The following is a 19,611-nucleotide window of genomic DNA, read 5'->3' as shown; positions in this document are numbered from 1 at the left end:
TGCCGTGTGGTGGGTTAGGTAGGATTGAGCTGCAAAATATATCTTTATACCTTTTGCTATTCTGTGAAAATGTATTTTCAGGGATTGTGTGTTTGTTTTTTTGGATTAAGCAAAATCGATTGATGTGTAATATTCTGAAATACTGTACTAAATTTTAACAGTTGTGCTTGAATAATAGGAAATGTAATAAGTAGGGATGCTTAATTCTTAAGCAACTTAAGAATTAACTACGGCCAAACTTCAGGAAGTCCCCCACAGCACCGAACCTCTACACATGCAGTTGCTCATCTTTTCTTCCCAAAACAACTCTTCATGGAATGCTACTTCAGCGCGCGCGCCCCTCCCCCCAAGCTTTGAGATTAGCTGTTTGAGGGACTGATACCAGAATAGGCAGACTGAAAAGCCCACATGCAGTCCCAGTCTCTGACTTTTGTTGGTTGATCAGTGAATTCCAATTTTCAGAACCCAGGGTCATGCAGTCAGGGGAGGTAGACTCTAGCCTGTCATACTCCAATGAAAATTGACTTAGGGTGCAATCCTAACCCCTTATGTCAGTGCTTTCCAGCACTGACATAAAGGCAATGCAGCTCTGCGGTAAGGGAACAAACATTCCCTTACTTTGAGGGGGCCTCTGTGAGTGACACCCAACTGCAGGTTGTAGCACACGTCCCATTGGCACCGCTATGCCAGTGCTGGAAAGTACTGACTTAAGGCGTTAGGATTGCACCCTTAGGCACACATTTATTGATTAACTCATCACTCCACACCTGTGGTCTCTCCCTCTGTAGTAACAGTCATGATGTCTGTTACTGTACAGGGAGAAACCAGAGATGTGGTAGCAGTGAGCTCAGCCTTCCCTCTGATTGTGGCTGGGTATCACCCCAGAATGCTACCCATAGCAAGTGCCTCCCCAGCCATTGACCTCACTGCACATCACTGTCAGAATCACATCACTAGGATTATTGTTGAACCTTGCAAATGCAATCACTGTACTTCAGAGCTGTAATTCTTTCCATAATAGCTATAAAGAAGTTTCTGTAGCTAAATGTGTATTCAGTCCTCACTTCCATGAATATGTATTTCATAATAAATAGGAAAATAATATATGTTAGACGTGGACTGTATTTTTTCTCAACTGGATTCAGTTAATGCAAAGCACTTCAGTTAGTGCTAGTAACAGAAGTGTTTAGCTGTCTCACATTTATTTATTTAGAAATGCAAAATTATTTTGATTTTTTTCCCAGTCCATAGAGACCCATCTGATCAGAAAATCTAGCACTGGTTTGACTTACATTGCTGAGTGGAAAGGTGGCCTGCTTGAACATAAAATGGGCCACCTCACTTGTTTTGCTGGTGGGATGTTTGTTCTGGGTGCAGATGGAGCCCCTCCTGATAAAACTGGACATCACATTGAACTTGGTGCTGAAATTGCCCGCACATGTCATGAGTCTTACGATCGCACAGGTAAGCACTATTTCAAGTTTGCCCTTATTTCATGGTTAGTGTTGAGCATTCATCTTGTATTAATTTTAGGCCCAATCTTATTCTCTTCCTCCCCTCCAGTGCAGCCGCACTGTATCCAGTGGGGTGGGGGGGAGGATTGTGAGGCTTCAGAAAGGAAAGGGGATTTAAATCCCCTTACCCATTCATAAGCCTCCCACCTCACAATGGGTCTCCTTGGAGTGTTCACTGGTGCATATCCAAGAAGAGAGAGGTTGTAAGGAGGTTGCTGCCAGAGGGGATAGATCTAGTAGGTGCCATCAGTGCCAGATCCACTCCCTTGTGCAGCCTCTCCATTCCATTTTCTCCCCCCCCCCCGGCCCCTCCACTGTGGCCAGCAACCTATGGGGGAAGAGCCTTCCCACCTGTTCTCCAGAAGCACACAACTCAGTGTGCTGCCAGAGTACCCTTACGCCTGCTTTGCTGCAACCAGTACTAGCAGAACATGCATTCCACCACCGGGGCAGCCCAGTAGGATTGGGCTGTATGTGTTGAATTCCTATTGCATGTAATTCCTGTCTTCATATATTATGAGACAGGAAGGGCTTAAAGTTTTCTCATGAAATGAGGATTCAGTGGTTGAATTTCTGTAAAATTGGAAAATAGTCATGCAACAAAGATGCACCCCCTTGCTGTTTCACTGTGCATTTGCCCTTTGTAGAGTGCCATTCATGTGGGTCAGATGATGATAAAACCTCTCTGCTAAAGTAGGCTGAAGCTATGATTGGTATAGCTGCTGTGTGACAATGCCTAAAATCTATTCTCTTATGAACCAGTTAAAGGAGTTAACTTCTTAAAAATGTGGTAGCAAGCTTTTTGGCACCTGCAGCAAACATTGAAATGAGTGCCTATAGCAGTTTGACAGACATGTGTGGAAAGCTAGACAGTCCTCCCACTCAGTTGTTTGCAAGTTTCCAAATATGAACATCTGCAAGCAGCCCATAACTCTGCTTTTGCTATGGAGAAAACAAGTTTAATAGATTTGTACACAACTTTCTAAAACTATGTACCTTAAGTCAATTGCTTTTAAATAAATGTTTTATATAGCAAAATAGATGCTGTAGAATTTCTGCATGTGACTACTATCTGTGTAGAATTGAACAGTTGCTTCAGGTTCCAAAGCAACCTGTACAGCAGGAAATGCTATTCTGTCTTGTGCGTGGTTGGCATATGCAAGCTTCCAGGCTACTCAGAACCCTGGCGGGCAGAACATCTAAAGCAGGGTTTCTCAAACTTCTTGGGAGTAAAACTCTCGAGGTAAGTTTGTGCAAGGGCAGGGGAAAAGGCAGCTGCATGATCCCCAGGATCGCAGAGCTACAGGGGCAGGGAAGCTTTTTTAAACCCACTTTACCAGCTTCTGGGTCCAGGGGTTGTGGGGAGCCCTGTGGAGCCCTTTACAGGGCTCCCTATGGCTTGTAGAAAGTGAAAATAGCTATTGTGAGTGACCCACATCCAGTTTCGCAAAAAAAAAAATCTATTCTCTTATTAACCAATTAAAAGAGTTAACTTCTTAAATGTGGTAGCAAGGTTTTTGGTACCTACAGAAAACATTGAGATGAGTGTCTCTAGCAATTGGGAAACTGGAAGTGGGCCACAATCACTATTTTCACTTTCAACAAGCCATGGGGAGCCTGCAGAGGGCTTAGACCCCTGCAGCAGGTAAGGTGGGTTTAAGAAAAGCCCTCCTGCCCCCACAGTGGCATGATCCTGGGGATCACATCACTGCCTTCCCACACCTTAAGGGGGCAGAGGCTGAGGTCCTCAGGCTGGGGCATCGCAATACCCAGTTTGAGAACCACTGCTCTAAAAGACAAAGAATTGTTTTTTAGTTAACAATTTAATCTTATTATGTTATTTCATCTTGTAAGATGCCCAGGTGGTCCTTCTGAGGGTCAAAAGACAGGATATGAATATTTTAAGTAAATAAAATTGAGTGAGATACCAACTGTTAGGTTTGGATATTAACACTCACTTATATGCATGAGCAGCTGAGACATCTCAGGCATCTGGGCACTTTCTTCTCCCCTCTAATGCAGTGAGCTACCCACTTCCTGTCCTTGTCTGAGAGAGAAAACAGACTATGATTTACCTTAGACCAGAACAGGAAGCAGGGAATCGCCTTGTGCAAGGGGAGGAGATAAACAAGGAGCCTCAGGCTTCTGCACTGTGTTCAGCAACCTATGATTTGACATAATATCCAAATCAACTTAGTCCAAAAATGTTATGTTGGATGACATCTTGATTAGTTCTTCTGTTTTTGCATCCATGGATGAAAGAAGTGTTCCTGTCATGGGAGAAGGTTCTGTTTACAGAGGGAGTTCCCAACAGCGAGAGTGCCCGTTGTTTGTAATTACCAAAGAATTCATTCTTATGGTTTCATTTTATCCATATTGGCTTTGGGACATTTTCCATCCTGCAGTTAATGTGTGATCTTGATTCATTTTCTGTTTTATAGATTTTAATATATGTCTTGAGGGCAGAAAGATGCGTCACCTTGCATATCTTGTTGGGATGCTTTTCAAAATATTGATGAGATATTGGACTGGGACTTGTACAACACTAAGAAATGCACTGAATGTGGAGCTTAGGAATGCAAAATAGTTTCTGTAATGCAGTAATAAGCTGATATGAATAATTGACATAAATTAGCCTGCTTCTGCATGTGAAAGAATTGGAAGTCCTTCATAAGAGTACTGACACTCTGTGTTAATGTGTCTAGGCATGAAGCTGGGACCAGAAGCCTTCAGGTTTGATGGAGGAGTTGAGGCAATTGCTACAAGGCAGAATGAGAAATACTATATCTTGAGACCTGAAGTTATAGAAACCTACATGTATATGTGGAGATTCACCCATGACCCAAAATATCGGCAGTGGGGTTGGGAAGCTGTAGAGGTAATCCTTTTTTCTCTTTTATTTTTAATGTTCAAACTTGATCTCTCAAATGCCATTAGGAAGCAGCTTAGAAAACTTGTATTTTGTAGATCTATATGTTCAGTGATAGCAATAAATACTGTAGTATGCTACTTAAAGAAAAGTACAGTAGCAACTGTATATAGGTTTGCATATACTTGAGGCTAAGTAATTATAAAATTTAAGCATGTAATAGAACACAGTGAATTTTGTAGATACTTCAGGACAGGTAAATGTCTTAAGTCTCTTTATAATAGTATTAAAATGCAAAAAGACCCAAAGTGTACACCACATTATTCTGAACTCACCTCATATTAAATTTATTTTAAATTCATTGAAGGATTTTATTTATTTATTGGAGGGGGGATGCTTGAATGTTTTTTGGATTAGGCTCTGATTTGGTTGCATTCTTTTGCAAGTTAATAACAGGTTAAATGGTACAGTGAGATCCTTCCCACTTCTTTTGTTTCTCCATAGAATAACAAAACTAAGGCTGCAATCCAGTGCATGCTTTCCCTAGAGTAAGGCCCACTGAAGACATTGGGACTTACTTCTGAGTAGACAAGCATAGGATTGGGCTCTAATTCTCTGTAAATTTTCTCCAGAGAAAATCTAATATCACTTTTGCCAGTTTAAAAAGGGAAAAAGTAGAATATTCTATGGTAAGTGCATTGATGAGAAATTACATTGGAACCATATTCATTTTAACTATTGCTATTTGATCAAGCCAACATAAGTTTTCAAGTCCATTTATTTGAATAGTTGTTTGAAGTTCAGACAAATGTATTCTACAAGGTGCTAAGTGCTTCATGAAATGTTCTATATAACTTCAGAGATTCAGATTGAGCCTTAGAAAACCGATTTATGGTTTTTATATCCTGGCACCCTTGTCTATATCAACTTGTTGAAGCTTTCTATTCAGTTGAATTGCAGCACGAAATTAGCAGCTGTGTATTATGAAATTTTTTAATATCCCTATGTGATATCTCAATTGTTTCATTGATCTCAGTAGTAAAAGCAAATAATGGAGGGGAGTGGATTTGGATGTGAATGTCTTGTCTCCTTTGCCAGTTTAAGATCTTGTGAGTTCTGAGTTTAATTTTTGCTTTGGGTTGCATATATTTATTCCTATCTCTTTTATACTTGTAACACTTCATTCTATTCAGCTGTGTTGAATGCTGTCTCAATACTGATAAAATATTAATTAGATATTTGCCTTATAAATAGCTGTAGCCTTCCTAATATAATTTAATAATTTGAATGAGGATCTGAAGATACACAGAAGCATGTTTTGAGGTTTCATAACCTGATCTGATTTAATATCATTAATGATTATTTTGTTGTTCTTTGTGCAAAGAGTTCAGCCAGTGTATTGTAATATTGGGAAACATAAAGATTATGGGGTAATGCCTTGAAAATAGATTACTCTTTCCTTCCAGTGTTACTGGAAACACGTCTCTTTCCTTTTGAGTACTTCAGCGTTCTCCCGTATATAATTACTTGCAAACACGTGTAATTGCACTGTTGAACTCAACAGACTAGAACTACCCAGTTGTGTACTTGTTCTTTCGATGAGACAAAACTGCAGTGAATTTAGAGAATAGCATAAACTCTGTTTCACTCTTAAGATAACTGGTCCCATAAAATATTTAAAATAAAGGTTGACTTAAAAATAATTGGCATAATAGGAAAAATATAATGGATTGGAAAGGTGTGGTTAAGCATCTGGTATCTGTTTTTCTAGTTTTATCCATTGCTCAGTTCAGAGCAATTTTGGTCCAGAAAAAATTAATCCTCTTGAAATGCAATTGAAATGGATGGGAAGTAAGATCAAGATAATTATGAAATACCCTACCAGGGAATTTAATACCAGGGCAGGAGGTCTGGTCTAGAGGGTAGAGCCTCCATTTGCCTGAAGATAACATCCACAAGGTCGCCAGTTCGAGGCCACCGGCACCATGCGACCTTGAAGCAGCTGACAAGCTGAGCCGAGTTATTCCATCTGCTCTGAGCGTGGGAGGATGGAGGCCAGTATGTGAAACCAGATCAGAAAGAAACATCTGAATGTTGTGGTTCTTGGAAGATAGAACCTTCTTTCAATTGTAAAAATCCATACAGGGATTTAATATAGCCTGCCTATGTAAACCGCCTTGAATAAAGTCTTGAATAAAGACCAAGAATAAAGTCTTGAATAAAGATCAAGGTATATAAATACCTGTATTATTATTAAGAACTACCCCCCACTCTCACAACTTTTCAGTGAGGGCTCAAAATGTTTTTGTTCCTTTTGGCGTTTGGGTGGTGAGGTGTTGATGTCTGTTCCTGTGCCTCTGTAATAATGCTTTGGCTTATATAGTTGCCATCCTCCAATGGTTTTTATTCTTCTTAATGATTTTATTTATTGTTTTATACACTGTATATTTTAGCATGGAATTTGTAAGCACCTTGGGCATTTGCTTTGGCATAGGAAAGGCGGGATATAAATATTTTAAATAAATTTCTATTCATTTCACTGAGACAGTTTGATGTTGAATGTGAAGTTTTCTTGTCAAAACAGCTTCATAACCCAGTTCACGATTTACAAATGTTGTTGGGTAATGTTTTGTTTATATAATTAGGATAATAATATACTGCACCTTTAAAACCACAGTCATAAGTATAGCACCTAAATTATTTATTTGAACTTGGCTAATCAGAACTGTATATTTTCTATAAAAAATTTTCGCAACTTAGGCATTGGAAGAAAACTGCAGAGTAGACGGAGGATATTCTGGCATTAGGGATGTTTACAGCAGTCATCGAAGCCATGATGATGTACAGCAGAGTTTCTTCCTTTCAGAAACACTCAAGTAAGTTGAAGAGTTTCACTTGTTTAAGGTTGTGCTAATGGTTAGTTAACTGGGCTTGGTTGAGGCAGTAGGCAACAGAAAAGAGCCCCAGAAATGTGCAAGCAAAATGTAGGTGTGCATAAAAACAAAGAAATATAGGAGTGCATAGGAAAAAAAAAAGTAGAAACAAGTGGGTGGGGGAGCAAACTGTTGAATCCTTGGGCTAGGACAGTGGTCTCTAAACTTTTCAACAGAAGGGCTGCATCAAATATCTGGCACAGTGTTGAGGACCGGAAAAAGAAATTAAATATAAAATTTAAATAAATACATTAGAGATGGAACTTAGATGAATGAATAAATGAATGGCCTCAAATGTCTAGGACTTCTCCAAGCACGCCCAAGAAATAAAGCACACACTTAAATGGACCCCCATTTCCCCACCCCACAAGCACAACTCTGGTTGTGTTTGGTCAATTGTGGCAGAGGCTCTCGGGATCAGAGGCTGGCCATGGGCTGGATAGAGGCTCACTGCAGGCTGCATCTGGCCCCCGGGCCAGGGTTTGGAGACCCCTGGGCTAGGAGATGCAAACTGGTTATCCCAAGTATTCTAGCAAAAAGATTGTTTGAACGAATATACAGTCGTTCAAATAAAAATAATAACACAAGGTAATCATGTGAATGCCATCCTGGGAGTAAAACCCAACCCTATTTTCTGGCCTCCCCCAGCAATATAGTTGCCAGTACAGTTGCTGGCAGCTGCATGCGCAGGCCAGCAGCAAGGCCACTGTTTCTCAGGGCAGGTAAGTCAGCAGTGGGGATGGGGAAGGGAGTGGGAGAAATGGAAGTGTTTCTGGGTGGGGAGGAAGGGTGGATCCAGCAGCAGTGGCACACGTCAGATATTATACGCTCTTTTTAAAACCTCTCCTCTTGGACATATGCCACAAAAATAGGTGGTATATGGCCAAGGAGACCCATTAGCATTTAGGCAGCCTACCAAGAGGTAAGTACACATTGTTCTTACTTGCCTCATTCAGGCTGTCCGATTATGACCCCTCCCCAACTCTGAACGCAGCACACGCCTTTTTGGCATGGCTACATCAGAGCTTGTGGGACTAGGATTGGTAGATAGACTATATTTAACTCTGTACTTAAAACATACTTCTGTCCAAGATTTTTTTTCCATAGGATTGGGACCAGTGTAGGTAATCGATAAAATTGAGCAACGAGACTTGGGAAGCGGGTTAGCAAAAAGTTTAGTTAGACACGGAGCAAAAGTAACAACCTGAGGAATGTTAAGGAAGAAACTATGAATTAGATTTTGGCACTAAACGGAATTTTCAATGCAGCTTGAAACCACTCTTAAAATTAGACTAAAATTACTATTGAAAGCACGCACACTCTCACTCAGAAGTACTTATGACTTTGGAATAGATAGAGACATTTCCTTGTTGTCTTTCTCCAGAGGAAGTCTGAAGAGTGCTTGAGAAAGTGCTTGTGACTTTATTGGAAGTGTCTCAACTTAATACTGTGAAAATGCTGTTTTCAATAATAATTACAATCTCTTGGAGGAAACTAGAACATCACGGCACTTGTTTGTATCAATCTGTCTTTTATAGGCCAGAGGGGAGCTTTCTGATACATTCCTCTTTTGTTCACACTTTTATATGCCTTGGCTGTTGAAGGATATCTTTGTTTCTTCCCTATTTGTCAGTTTGAAGCTTTATGTTTGTTTCCCTCAGTTTTTCTATATTTCACCTTAATTCATTTTCTTTAATTCAGTTTCTTTGCAGCTAATTCCTAACTTTTAAATTCAGTACACCATTGTTGGACCATTGTTGGTGTACTTGTATGGATTGTGTTAGATTTAGGCATAAATGATTCTGTTATAGCCCAGTCCTATTCAGATTCTGCACCAGCATTGCACAGACACCAGTGCGATGTACTTCATATCTTCAGTCTGTCCTGGCAGTGGCATGCTGATGAAACAAGGGCCAAATGCAAAGCCAGTACTGACAAACCAATGCTGCTACAACCCTTCCCTTTGACTCTGAAGGAGCCAGTCACTGTATCCATTCAGTCCTGACAGCCAAAGAAACATCTCCAGGATGAATTGAGCAGAGGCTGGGGACCCAGTGAGCAGCCTGTGCTGGGAGGGACCTTTCCAGACATTAGGAATGAATAACATAGCCACAGGCTTCACCCTCAACTATGAGGAAATGCCCCTCAGACACTATGCACTCACAACACATGGACATCACAGCATCCTCACTTCCTGCAAGAATTACAGTGGCATCAGCAGCAAAGCAGTAAAAGCAAATAACTTCCAGAAGCCCCTGCACACAGGGTTCAAATCCCCCGATCTCACTCACACACAGACACATACATCCAAGGAATACCTTTTGAGCAGAGCAAATGTAGAAAGATAGCTCCCTTTCAGCTACATGATGCAAACACACAAGCCCCTACATCCCAAAGATTCAAGTCCTTGGGATCATCTGCCAGCTGGAAGGAACCCTTATACCAAGGAGAGGAACTAGGACCAGTCACAAGCCTCAACAGCGTTCAAGCAAAGGGGTGACAATGGCTCACTGCACAAAGCCCAGGCTGGGAGCCAGGCAAGATGGGTTTGAGCTCTGTCAAGGGACTTGTCCTGACTCATAGGGCATTTACCTTTTGTACGACTGGCCAAAAACACCCATGGCAGGGCCAAAGAAGACAGAGAAGTACCGCAGATACTCGCCTATAAGTTGATCCCACAGATAAGTCAAGGGCAGGTTTTGAGCCAAAATCATGGAATTTTCTATGACCCTCGGTTAAGTCGGGGGTTAAACTTAGGGGGGTGTCTGTATAGTTTTGTCTGATTTTACCTGAAGCCAGATCCTGGAAAATAACCTACCACTAATTGTTACCTAAGAACTGTAGTCTCTAATTTATTAAAAACATAGTAAAGGGTCATAAGATACATTTTTATTCTTTTTAAATTCTGGTCTTCACCACCTTTTTGTAAACACTATCAGAGTAAGTGCACTGTAAATTACATACCAGTAAAACAGTGGTTCCCAACCTGGGATTCATGTACTCCCAGGGACACTCAACAGGACCTTTAGGGGTACTTGAAAAAGAATGGAATGATGCCAGAAAAAGGCAGGTCATGCTCCAGAATGCCTTACAAGGCAGGAAGGGAGGTAGCTAGTTGGCTGTGAAAGCCCCACCAATAGCTAGTTTTTGGTCATCAATTCATGTATGAACCAGTGATTGAAAACCAGCACAGTAAAAAAGCTGGAACATAATATGAAAAGTGATCAATCACCCAGAATTTCGCAGCACACTTCTGGTGCAAAACAGTGCAAAGGCAGAGTCTTCTGTTCTTCAAACAGATGAAAAGAGAATATTCATACTTGAAGTCTGGGCTTTCATAGAGAGGAGATGAGGGCTTGTATTATTAATTACAAACATTTTGCTAATATGAAGGGTACAATTTATGGAAATGGGCTGCTAAGGGATATGCAAGTGAAAAAGGTTGGGAACCCCTGCAGGAGATCCCTGAATCAAATCCACCTTTAAGGTGTCTGCCATGTTAAGCCAGAAGCTCTACATATAACATACAATTTTAACACATAACTGGGAATATGCAGTCATTTTAACACATAACTGGGAATGTGCAGTTCAGTTCACAGCAGAGAGATGCAGCTGCATATATTTGCAACCCTTTTTACTCAGAAGTAGACCCACTGTTTTCCATGGGAGTTATTCTTAAATAATGGGTGCACTGAATTGTAGGCTGTGACTTTATTTCAAATGGAAGGAGGATCTCATCCTGGTGTTGGAAAAAAAGACCTCTGCCAAATGCAGGCATTTGCAAAAAGGAACCAGGTTGCAGGAGAATAAAAGGTTAACTTTGACTGAAATTTCCCAGGAAAGTTACTGTAGAGACAAATGACCTTTAGCAAAAACCAAAACCAAATGACCTTTAGCTTTAGCAAGAATTGAAACTTTTCAGAGTTGAAAGGCTCTGCCCTCTGATTGACCCGGAGATAAGGCAAAGTGATAATTGGAGCTTGATTACTTGGCAAAATTTTTAGGTACTATAGGGTCTAAAACCCACACTGGACACTCCACAAAGCTGCTTGCTAACCACCCAACCACAGCAGGAGATATACCAAGAGCTCACCTTATATCATGGCAGCAGAGCAAAGAGACCTCATGATTGCTATGATTGCTCCATCCTCCTTGACCCCAAGAAATCATGGAGTGAGGATGCTGCAGATCCCAAGAACAGAGGCCCCTCATCCCCACAGTGTCCTATCCTGAAGCCAGCAGGGTCTGAAACAGCTGTGGGCGGGGGTTAGAAAGATTCAGCAAGAGCAAATCCAGCCAAAGGATTTTGTGAACTGTATCAGCACAGGGCAGCATCTTAAGGGAGAAACACACAAATGGAGTGGCCAACCAGCAGGGCCTGATAGCCAAGTAACAGGTTCCTGGCTACACCAGTTGGTTCACTGTCTGCCATGGAGTCTGCAAAAGCAAAAGGGCCCTAACTGAAACAAGTAGCTCAGCAAACCTCACCAAGCAGGAGCTGGGCTCCCACCTGTTATTTCAGGCAGTTTGTAGGCTTCCCTCCAGATCTGCATGGTGTGTTTACCTGTGGTTCAGCTGCCTTTGAGGAGCCAGGTGAAACACAGAGTAGCAGTAAATTGACAGCAGCATAACCAACACTTGTTCTCTGGCTTGTGAGGGATGTCTCTTGATGTTTGTGAGGGAAAGTGGTGCTACTAGAGTGCACATGTAGTGGTGCCCTATAGGGGTTGAAAGCGCAGCAGCTGGGGACATTGTTCTGTCACTTTTGGCAATGGTGCAGTCCTGAAAAACAAAAATTAACAGCACAATCCTGACAGGCCCTTGGGCCAGCGCAAGTCCTTTTCTCCAGCCCAGGAGGGTCGCAAAAGGCCTGCAAAGGCTGATTTAAGCCTTCATGCTGACGGAGGCACCAAACCTTGCGTCAGCCAATGCAAGACTCTGGGATGGGTGTGGAGGAGGTGGGAGGGAGGTGTTCTATGGTGGGGGGGGTGAGCAGCCCCAGGGGTGGGTGGGTGGAATGCAGGGGGTGGTGCTGGGACCCAGCAGTTATGCTGGATCCCATCCCCGTTCCCGAGCAGTGCAGAGCAGCTTCAAACCTTTCCACTCTCCTCAGACTTGTGCCACCTCAGGAGGTGGCGCAAGTCCGAGGAGACCCATTGAAGCCAGGGTGGCTTATTTGGAAGTTTCTCCTTACCTCTGGTTGAGCCACTTTGGGCAATTATTCTGTGCTGGATACAGTGCAAGCCTCCTGGCTTGCCTGTTGCGGCGCAAGATAGGATTGTACCCTAAAATGAGTGTTTGGCCAGCAATAGCAATGATTGTAGCCCCTGGCATTTGCTAAAAGGGAGCCGACACTGCCTACTTTTAGCTATTGAAAAAGGAGCAGATGGTTAGCCAACACCATCTGTTAGATGGTGCCTGCCCCCGGGGGCTGCTCACCCTCTCCCTGCCATAGAATGCTTCCCTCCTGCCTTCTCCACACCCACCCCAGAGTCTTGCATCGTCTGATGCAGGACTTGGTGCCTCCATTGGCACGTATGCTTACATCAGTCTTTGCATGCCGATTGCGACCCTCCTGGGCTGGAGCAAGGGATGTTTAGGCATCACCAACATCTGTAGATAGCAGAGACAAATCCTGAGGCGTCAGGAGAGAGTGACATGAGATAGAGATGCAGATCAGTATATTGTGGCATGGAATTCCCTTCTCCCTCCTTTGCTTAACTGTGTGGGTGCATTGTGCTTGCTTTCCATTCTTCCCTTCCCCACTGTTCCATATGTGGTTACTCCTACCTGTGCCAACTGTGTCACTGGTGTAGTATTTTTCTGGCATCACAAGGCATGTCCGTTGTCTGAAGAGGGGTTTGGATATGCTATATGTCGAATCTTCCTCCCACTTTGTCCCAGTTTCTCCTCTCCATGTATGCCAGTGCAACAACAGTCCTGGCAGTGTAGGAGTCTGTATACCAAAGGCATGTCAGTGTGGCATTTTTTCAACATTGTGTTGGTAGTGGGCCTGCTTTTATGCTAGCAGGACTGTTGTTGCACCAGCATGCGTAGAGATGCACTGGCATATCTCTAGGATAGGACCAGGTCTTTACTATTCATTTCCAATTCTGCAATCTTTTTACAATTTTTTTTTCTTTTCCTTGCCAGATACCTATACTTATTGTTCTCTGAAGATGACATTCTTCCATTTGAACATTGGGTCTTTAACACTGAAGCGCATCCTCTACCAGTTCTCACAACAGAAGACAGGGGAAAGAAAAGAAAAAACAAATAAAAGAACAACAAAAAAAAACAAATTTTGTTTGGGGCACACAATGCAGTTCTAAGTTTTGAATTCATTTTTTGCAGTCTGATATCTACCCGTACAATATTTATCAGAGGACCTAAAATCATTAATTGTAATTAATGTTATTTATGTTTTGGTAGAAAAGAGTAACATGTCTTCTCTAAATTTTGTTAGGCTGCAAGTGTGTACCTAGCCAAAAAAGATGGAGAGGTATGCATGTTACTTGTATTTTGCTTTATTTTTGACTGCAAAATTCTTTCCTCCTCTGTGAGGAGATGTCTGCTTTAAGCTGTAAGACTTTGCTGTGTTGCAAAAAGCCATAAAGAATTAAGTATGAAGAGCTTTTTCTTTTTTAATCTGTTAATGTGGTTTGTCTGATCATTAGAGACAAATCTAACTGTAACAGCCTCTTCTTATGCGGGTCTATCATTAATTGGTAATTTGAATATTAAGAAGGTTTACTGTTTGACATAAGAATATTTTTCATGTCATCTGGACACACTGTTATGTTAAATTGTGGCTTGTCTTGAAATGAGTTTGTTAGAGCCTCACATAACTGCAAATTCATTCTAATTGCAGGTAAATTGGTATCCACTTTTTTTCTATTTCTGTATTTAGTTTTGCCGGCAGGCACCAAACCAAGACCATGGAAGCTGCTATCTAGGCACATCTCTACTGATAATAGTGTATGTAACTGTCCTCAAAGCTCTCTGTCAGTACAAATGTAGCTTCAGCAGAGTTGGCATCTAAAGACAAACTGGTTCCCTGTCAAATCTGTAATTCATTGTACAAGATGAGGTGGTCTAGGATGTGAAATCCTTGATTGTCAGTCTGAGCCTTATCCTATGTCGAGATGGGAGAGGCTGATTCTGTACATGTTGTTTCAAACATTCCATTTAACATAGTATGGCACCTATCCAGGTACCAGGAACAATGTCTCTGAGAAGAGGAGCAGCATCACATCCCAGAGGGTACCATGTTTCAGTAATTCACATTCAGAAGTAAAAAATTGCCACAACTGTTTTAAGCACTTGTATTTTTAAAAAGAAATGCAACTTTGTTCCTCTCTTAAATCAAAATGACTAAACTTAAATGTTGACTGGCTGATATAGCCTAAGATTTGTCGATAACTGTTTAATAGTGTTCTATGGGTACAGAGGAGAAACGGCTGCTATTCCTGTTCACCATTTGAGATACTGTCTATGGGCAAAGTGGCTTGAATGTCTGATGTTAGACACAGCTGCTTAGGGTGATTTTGTATGAGCTGTCCTTTTTAACAACTGACTTCCTTGCACAAATCAAAATGGAAATTGATTTTGTTAATGGTGAGGCAAACCTTCTAGAAATGTTTAAATACTTGGAAAAATTCAGTAGGTTTGGAATGGTAAATAGGAGGAACACTGTGAGAAGTTTAACTGTAGAAGTTTAACTGTAGAATTAAACACAGGCCAGTCCTAAAGATGAAGTATCCCCAGTGCAGCACATGGCACTACTTGATATACCATGTTGATATGTATCATCATATACATATGTGGCATCCTGTGAGGAAGCTGTAATAAATAAGCAGAACTGCAGGTCTTGTTCATGCTATCTCTTATTAGGACTAAAAGCTAAAGCAGACATAGATGACTTCTTAGTGTCTGAGCAGTACATAAATTATACAATCCAGTCATATGTAATCTACACCACATCTCAGTACGGTAGATGTTCCTGGAGCTACAGCATTAATCATGCTGCCCAAAACATCATAGAGCTACTTCTAAAAGTCATGTCATGGTGCCGGTGCCCACAAGATTGGACCATAAGAATGAAATCTATTAGCTCTGCTGGCAGCCTGAATGAGAGCACATAAGCAAGCGATCTGCTGAGGAGTTTTGTTTCTTTGTGCCTCTCTATGCTAAATTTCATAATCCCATCCCCCCCCCCAAAAAAAAATTGAAAAAGATATTCTGAGGGGTCAGACATGGCAGCTGAAAAATCAAATCAGCACCAAATTGTTATGAGCTGGCAGTAATGCTCTCTCCATCATGATTATTATGTATGAGTAACAGAATAAGATTTTCATTCAAATAATTGGAAATGCCATTAGTATGTGGTGGCTCAAATGAGGCCCCCACAGAAGTCAACATAGTAAAAGTATACCAGTATAACCCGGAGAATGGAGCCAGTAGGGTTTTTTCTTACTTACCTTGAACTGGTGTCAATTTCTGATCCTGAACATCTACTAATGCCTTTCCATAGTTCACAAAATCAGGTTAAATGCATTGAAAGATACTTCTGAACTTTTTCATGCATTCATTTTTTGTAGTTCTATGTTTGCTTAATTTTTTACACATTTATCTACCTCCATGCTAATTTTTCTTAATTCCCAGTTTGAAGCCTGAAGAGCTGAAAAATTAATATGATAAATGTTAATGTAAGCATTGTTCCACTGTTTCTTCCGAGATGAGTAGTATACTTTATTGTTTCTGTATTTGAGCATCAGGGAAAACGTAGATTTGGAAGTAAACCAGGCACACTGTATATGTAGAAGTGACTCAAGAGAGCCAATTAAGTAAAACTGAAATTTAAACTTTTTTCCTCCATATGTTACCCTTTCTTCCTCCAGTTCAATTTCATATTTGTACAAAAGGAAGTGCATAGGATTGTACAGTGCTCACCTAAACGCTCAGACCTAAGTCATGCTTTGCCCGCTTACCTGAATGTAACCTTAATTGAACAAAGAACTACAGCCTTAGTTACTTTCACTTAGGCTTTCATTTAATTGCTCAGTGGAGTCCTTGTGTTCCTCAAACAATGACTATTTCAGCATGTCTTAGGAAGCACTGCTTTTGGATTCAAGATAAAATGTTACTGCAGAGTGAGATTAAGGGTGCAATCCAAAGGGTGCCTTGTGCCGGCCCAAGTCCCTCGGGCCGGCATAAGAGGGTCGCAAACATGCTGTAAAGCACGTTTGCACCTCCTCGTGGGGAAGCCAGGCCGGCTCTCTGAGAAGCACTGGCCTGTGGAGGCTGGCATAAGCCTCCGCCGCGGCTTCCCTGCAGCCGCTTGTGTCGGCGTGCTTGTGCCGGCACAAGCAGCAAAGGTAGGCATGGGGGGCGGGCAGGAGGAGGGAAGGAGGCGTTTCTGGGTGGGGGTGGGCAGGCGATGGGTGGCCCCAGGGGCAGGCGTGTGATTAGCCGGAGGTGGGGCTGGGACCCAGCAGTTATGCCAGATCCCAACCCCCGTCCCCACGGAGAACGGACCGGCTTCAAGCCACTCCGCTCTCCTCGGACTTGTGCTACCTCCAGAGGTGGTGCAGGTCCGAGGAGACCCATTGGGGCCAGCTGCCCTTACCCAGGGGTAAGGGGAAGAGTTTCCCCTTGCCTCTGGCTGAGCCGCTGCTGCCCACAAACCCGCATTGGGTGCAGCACAAGCCTCCTGGCTTGTCTGCTCCAGCACAGGTTTGGATTGCACCCTAAATCTCCTAAGTTTTGAAGCAATTTATGATGGCTTTTGCAGCTACACAACAGCTGTGTAAAGAGTCATGCAGATGTGAGGAGGTACAGAGTCGAAATACTGCTGTGCGTGGTTTTGCATCTTGTCATGAGAAAAGATAAGTTTGCTGGTACTAATTGATGGCCTTTCCTTTTAAGCTCAAAGCACTTCTCAAAACTCATCGTGGAAAAAGCAAATACAAGGCAGCAATTACTCATGTGGACAAAGAATTACATGCTGCTAATAGCTGTAAAGCTACTAGTGCCACCACATCTTAATGTTGCAGTCTGTATAGCAGTTTCAGCTCAACAGAGAGGTGACTTGTGTCTGTTTCCTAAGCTTAAATTATTGCTTAAATTGAACACCACCTGTACTTTGTGTAGGAGCTGCCATTGATGTTGTAGTCTCTAGCACCATCATGACTTGTCTGTCTGGAGTCATTCCACCACAAAAGCATAGTTGCATACAGTTTCTCCCAGTGCCACCTTGTGGATCCATACAACTACCAGTTCTTTCATTAATTCAGTCCCTGCTAGCATTATCCACCCTAATGAACATTTAAAGAGCATGAAATACCCTAATCTTTGAGATCCAACAAGAAGGGATAAATCCCCAAAGGCAACAGTGGCCTGTTGGAATGCTCCACCTTTTCCAAAACAGTACAAATACAAATGACAATTACCTTTATTGCAGTTTAGATTGTTCTCCAATATAGTGCTTCATTTCTGTCTGAAGATTTGGCTTGCAATTATTCCAATCCATGTTGGATAGATGTTTTGTAATACCAGCAACCCCTTGTTTCAGTGTCAATCAACTTTTTCCCTTTTGCTTATAAATGCCCCATTAAAAACAGTTATGTCAATCTCTACATTACTGCTCCTTTCTTTCTCATAAATAAATATAAGTGTGATCCGTTATGTTCACTAAGAAAACAAATTGTCCCAATTCTAAACGAAGACCACAATCCAAATAATATTTTGCATTCATTTAATAGATTTTCAAGCCTTCCAAGAGTCTGCCCACCACTGGATTTGAGCAGCCTTTATAAAACACCGTGTTCCCCAAAGTGTGCTGACATTTAAAGGCTTTAGAAAGGAATTATTCCCATCACACTCCCTAATTCTAGTGTTTATTTTATGGGTCAGCCATAGTTAGCATTTTCTATTGCCTAATATTCCCCTTTGCATTGCCAAACTCCAGTGTGTGTTCCATTTGGTGCCATTTTGGGGACACTTGATGCATTGTGTGAAGTGGTTCCCGTGCTTCTGTGGCCCTTACTTCTGCCCATTGCTATAAACAGAGTGGGAACAATAAATGTACAATGCCTGTTGCATTTATACGTCGGTATATTTTATTCCATGGAGACAATTCAGTGACTGCATAACCAAGTGCAGTCCCTGAAAAGTCAATTGACATATTTAGACCAGCTTCATATTTTCTTTCTGAGAAGTTGTCATTATAGTAATTTTTCATGAGTGTTATAATTTGAAAGAGCACAAAGTTTCTATGGTTCTATAACTGATAAGGTAATCAGGTTGTATGTAAAAGCTGCACTATAAAGTACCTTTTTGTAAAGTGATGTAAGTAGACAAGAAGATTGTATTACCTATAGAACTGCAAAGTGCAAGAGAAACATGTTTTATATATTCAAAAGCCGTGACGATGTGTGTTTAACACAAAAACACCAAAGTATAAAACTTCAGAGTAATCGCCATTTAAAAATTAAGACTGCAATCCTGAAATTATTTACAGTAGCGTAAGTAGCTTCAGAATTTACTTTTAGTAGTTCTTGGCAGTTGTCACACAATCGAGTTGGAAATGACACTGTGTTTTCCTGCAAGTTCAATACAAGATAACAATAGGGTATCTGAACAAATGCTGACCACTGTGTATGTAATTTAGAAATAAGGCAATTTTAGTTTACAAAGCGTCTCTTCCTGTTTAGACGGTGTCTAAATTTTCATGGCTTTTCAGCATATCACAACGCAGTTGTTTAAATATATATATATATATTAAATCCTGGAAGTTACTGATTTAAATGCCATATGTGTTGTATGACAGCTCTATGATTCCCCAATGACACCTTGTTGGTATGGTAAACTTATCATGCGGTCATTTTGTGTATTAATGTTTTTATTTGTGCATATCCCATTTAAGTCTTTTTCCACCTTTATAGAAATCACTGAAGTTGGGAGAGATCAAAATGCTTAATTTTTATGAATTATATTTGTAAAAAAAAAATCAACTCTATTGTGAATAAAGCCTTTTAATACATCGTGTTTTTTGACAGTGTTTATTCCTCTCTGAGGTTACTGGCCATGCAATACATGTTTAAGGGTCCAATCCTATCCAACTTTTCAGCACTGGTGCAACCTCAGTGCAACTCTAAGGTAAGAGAACAAACGTTCCCATACCTTGTGGAGGCCTCTGAATGCCTCCCCATCACAGGAAGCAGTGCATACCCCATTGGCACAGTAGCACCAGCACTGGAAAATTGGATAGGATTGGACCCTAAGAAAAGCCAAT

The 19,611-nt window shown here is 41.4% G+C and overlaps 1 protein-coding gene across 2 annotated transcripts in view; it reads left to right on the top strand.

Annotated features, from left to right (window-relative positions):
- The window catches only part of MAN1A1 (mannosidase alpha class 1A member 1), a 79,996-nt gene extending 60,654 nt beyond the window's left edge, over nt 1-19,342 (top strand). Inside the window, exons 9-13 of one of the 2 annotated variants that reach the window (XR_010793699.1) lie at nt 1,245-1,464; nt 4,220-4,392; nt 7,144-7,259; nt 13,470-14,294; nt 17,244-19,342. Coding sequence is in view for 1 of the 2 variants with exons in the window: in XM_066613872.1 (XP_066469969.1) it covers nt 1,245-1,464; nt 4,220-4,392; nt 7,144-7,259; nt 13,470-13,596 (636 nt within the window). In the remaining variant the exon portion in view is untranslated. Of the gene's footprint in view, nt 1-1,244; nt 1,465-4,219; nt 4,393-7,143; nt 7,260-13,469; nt 16,694-17,243 lie in introns of those variants that run through there. The other variant, XM_066613872.1, reaches the window with a different exon arrangement.
- Nucleotides 19,343-19,611: the final 269 nt, after the last annotated feature.

Source organism: Tiliqua scincoides, chromosome 1 (genome assembly GCF_035046505.1).
Source record: "Tiliqua scincoides isolate rTilSci1 chromosome 1, rTilSci1.hap2, whole genome shotgun sequence".
NCBI lineage: Eukaryota > Metazoa > Chordata > Lepidosauria > Squamata > Scincidae > Tiliqua > Tiliqua scincoides.
The sequence above is the reverse complement of the archived record's forward strand: the minus strand, read 5'-3'. Positions and strand labels throughout refer to the sequence as shown.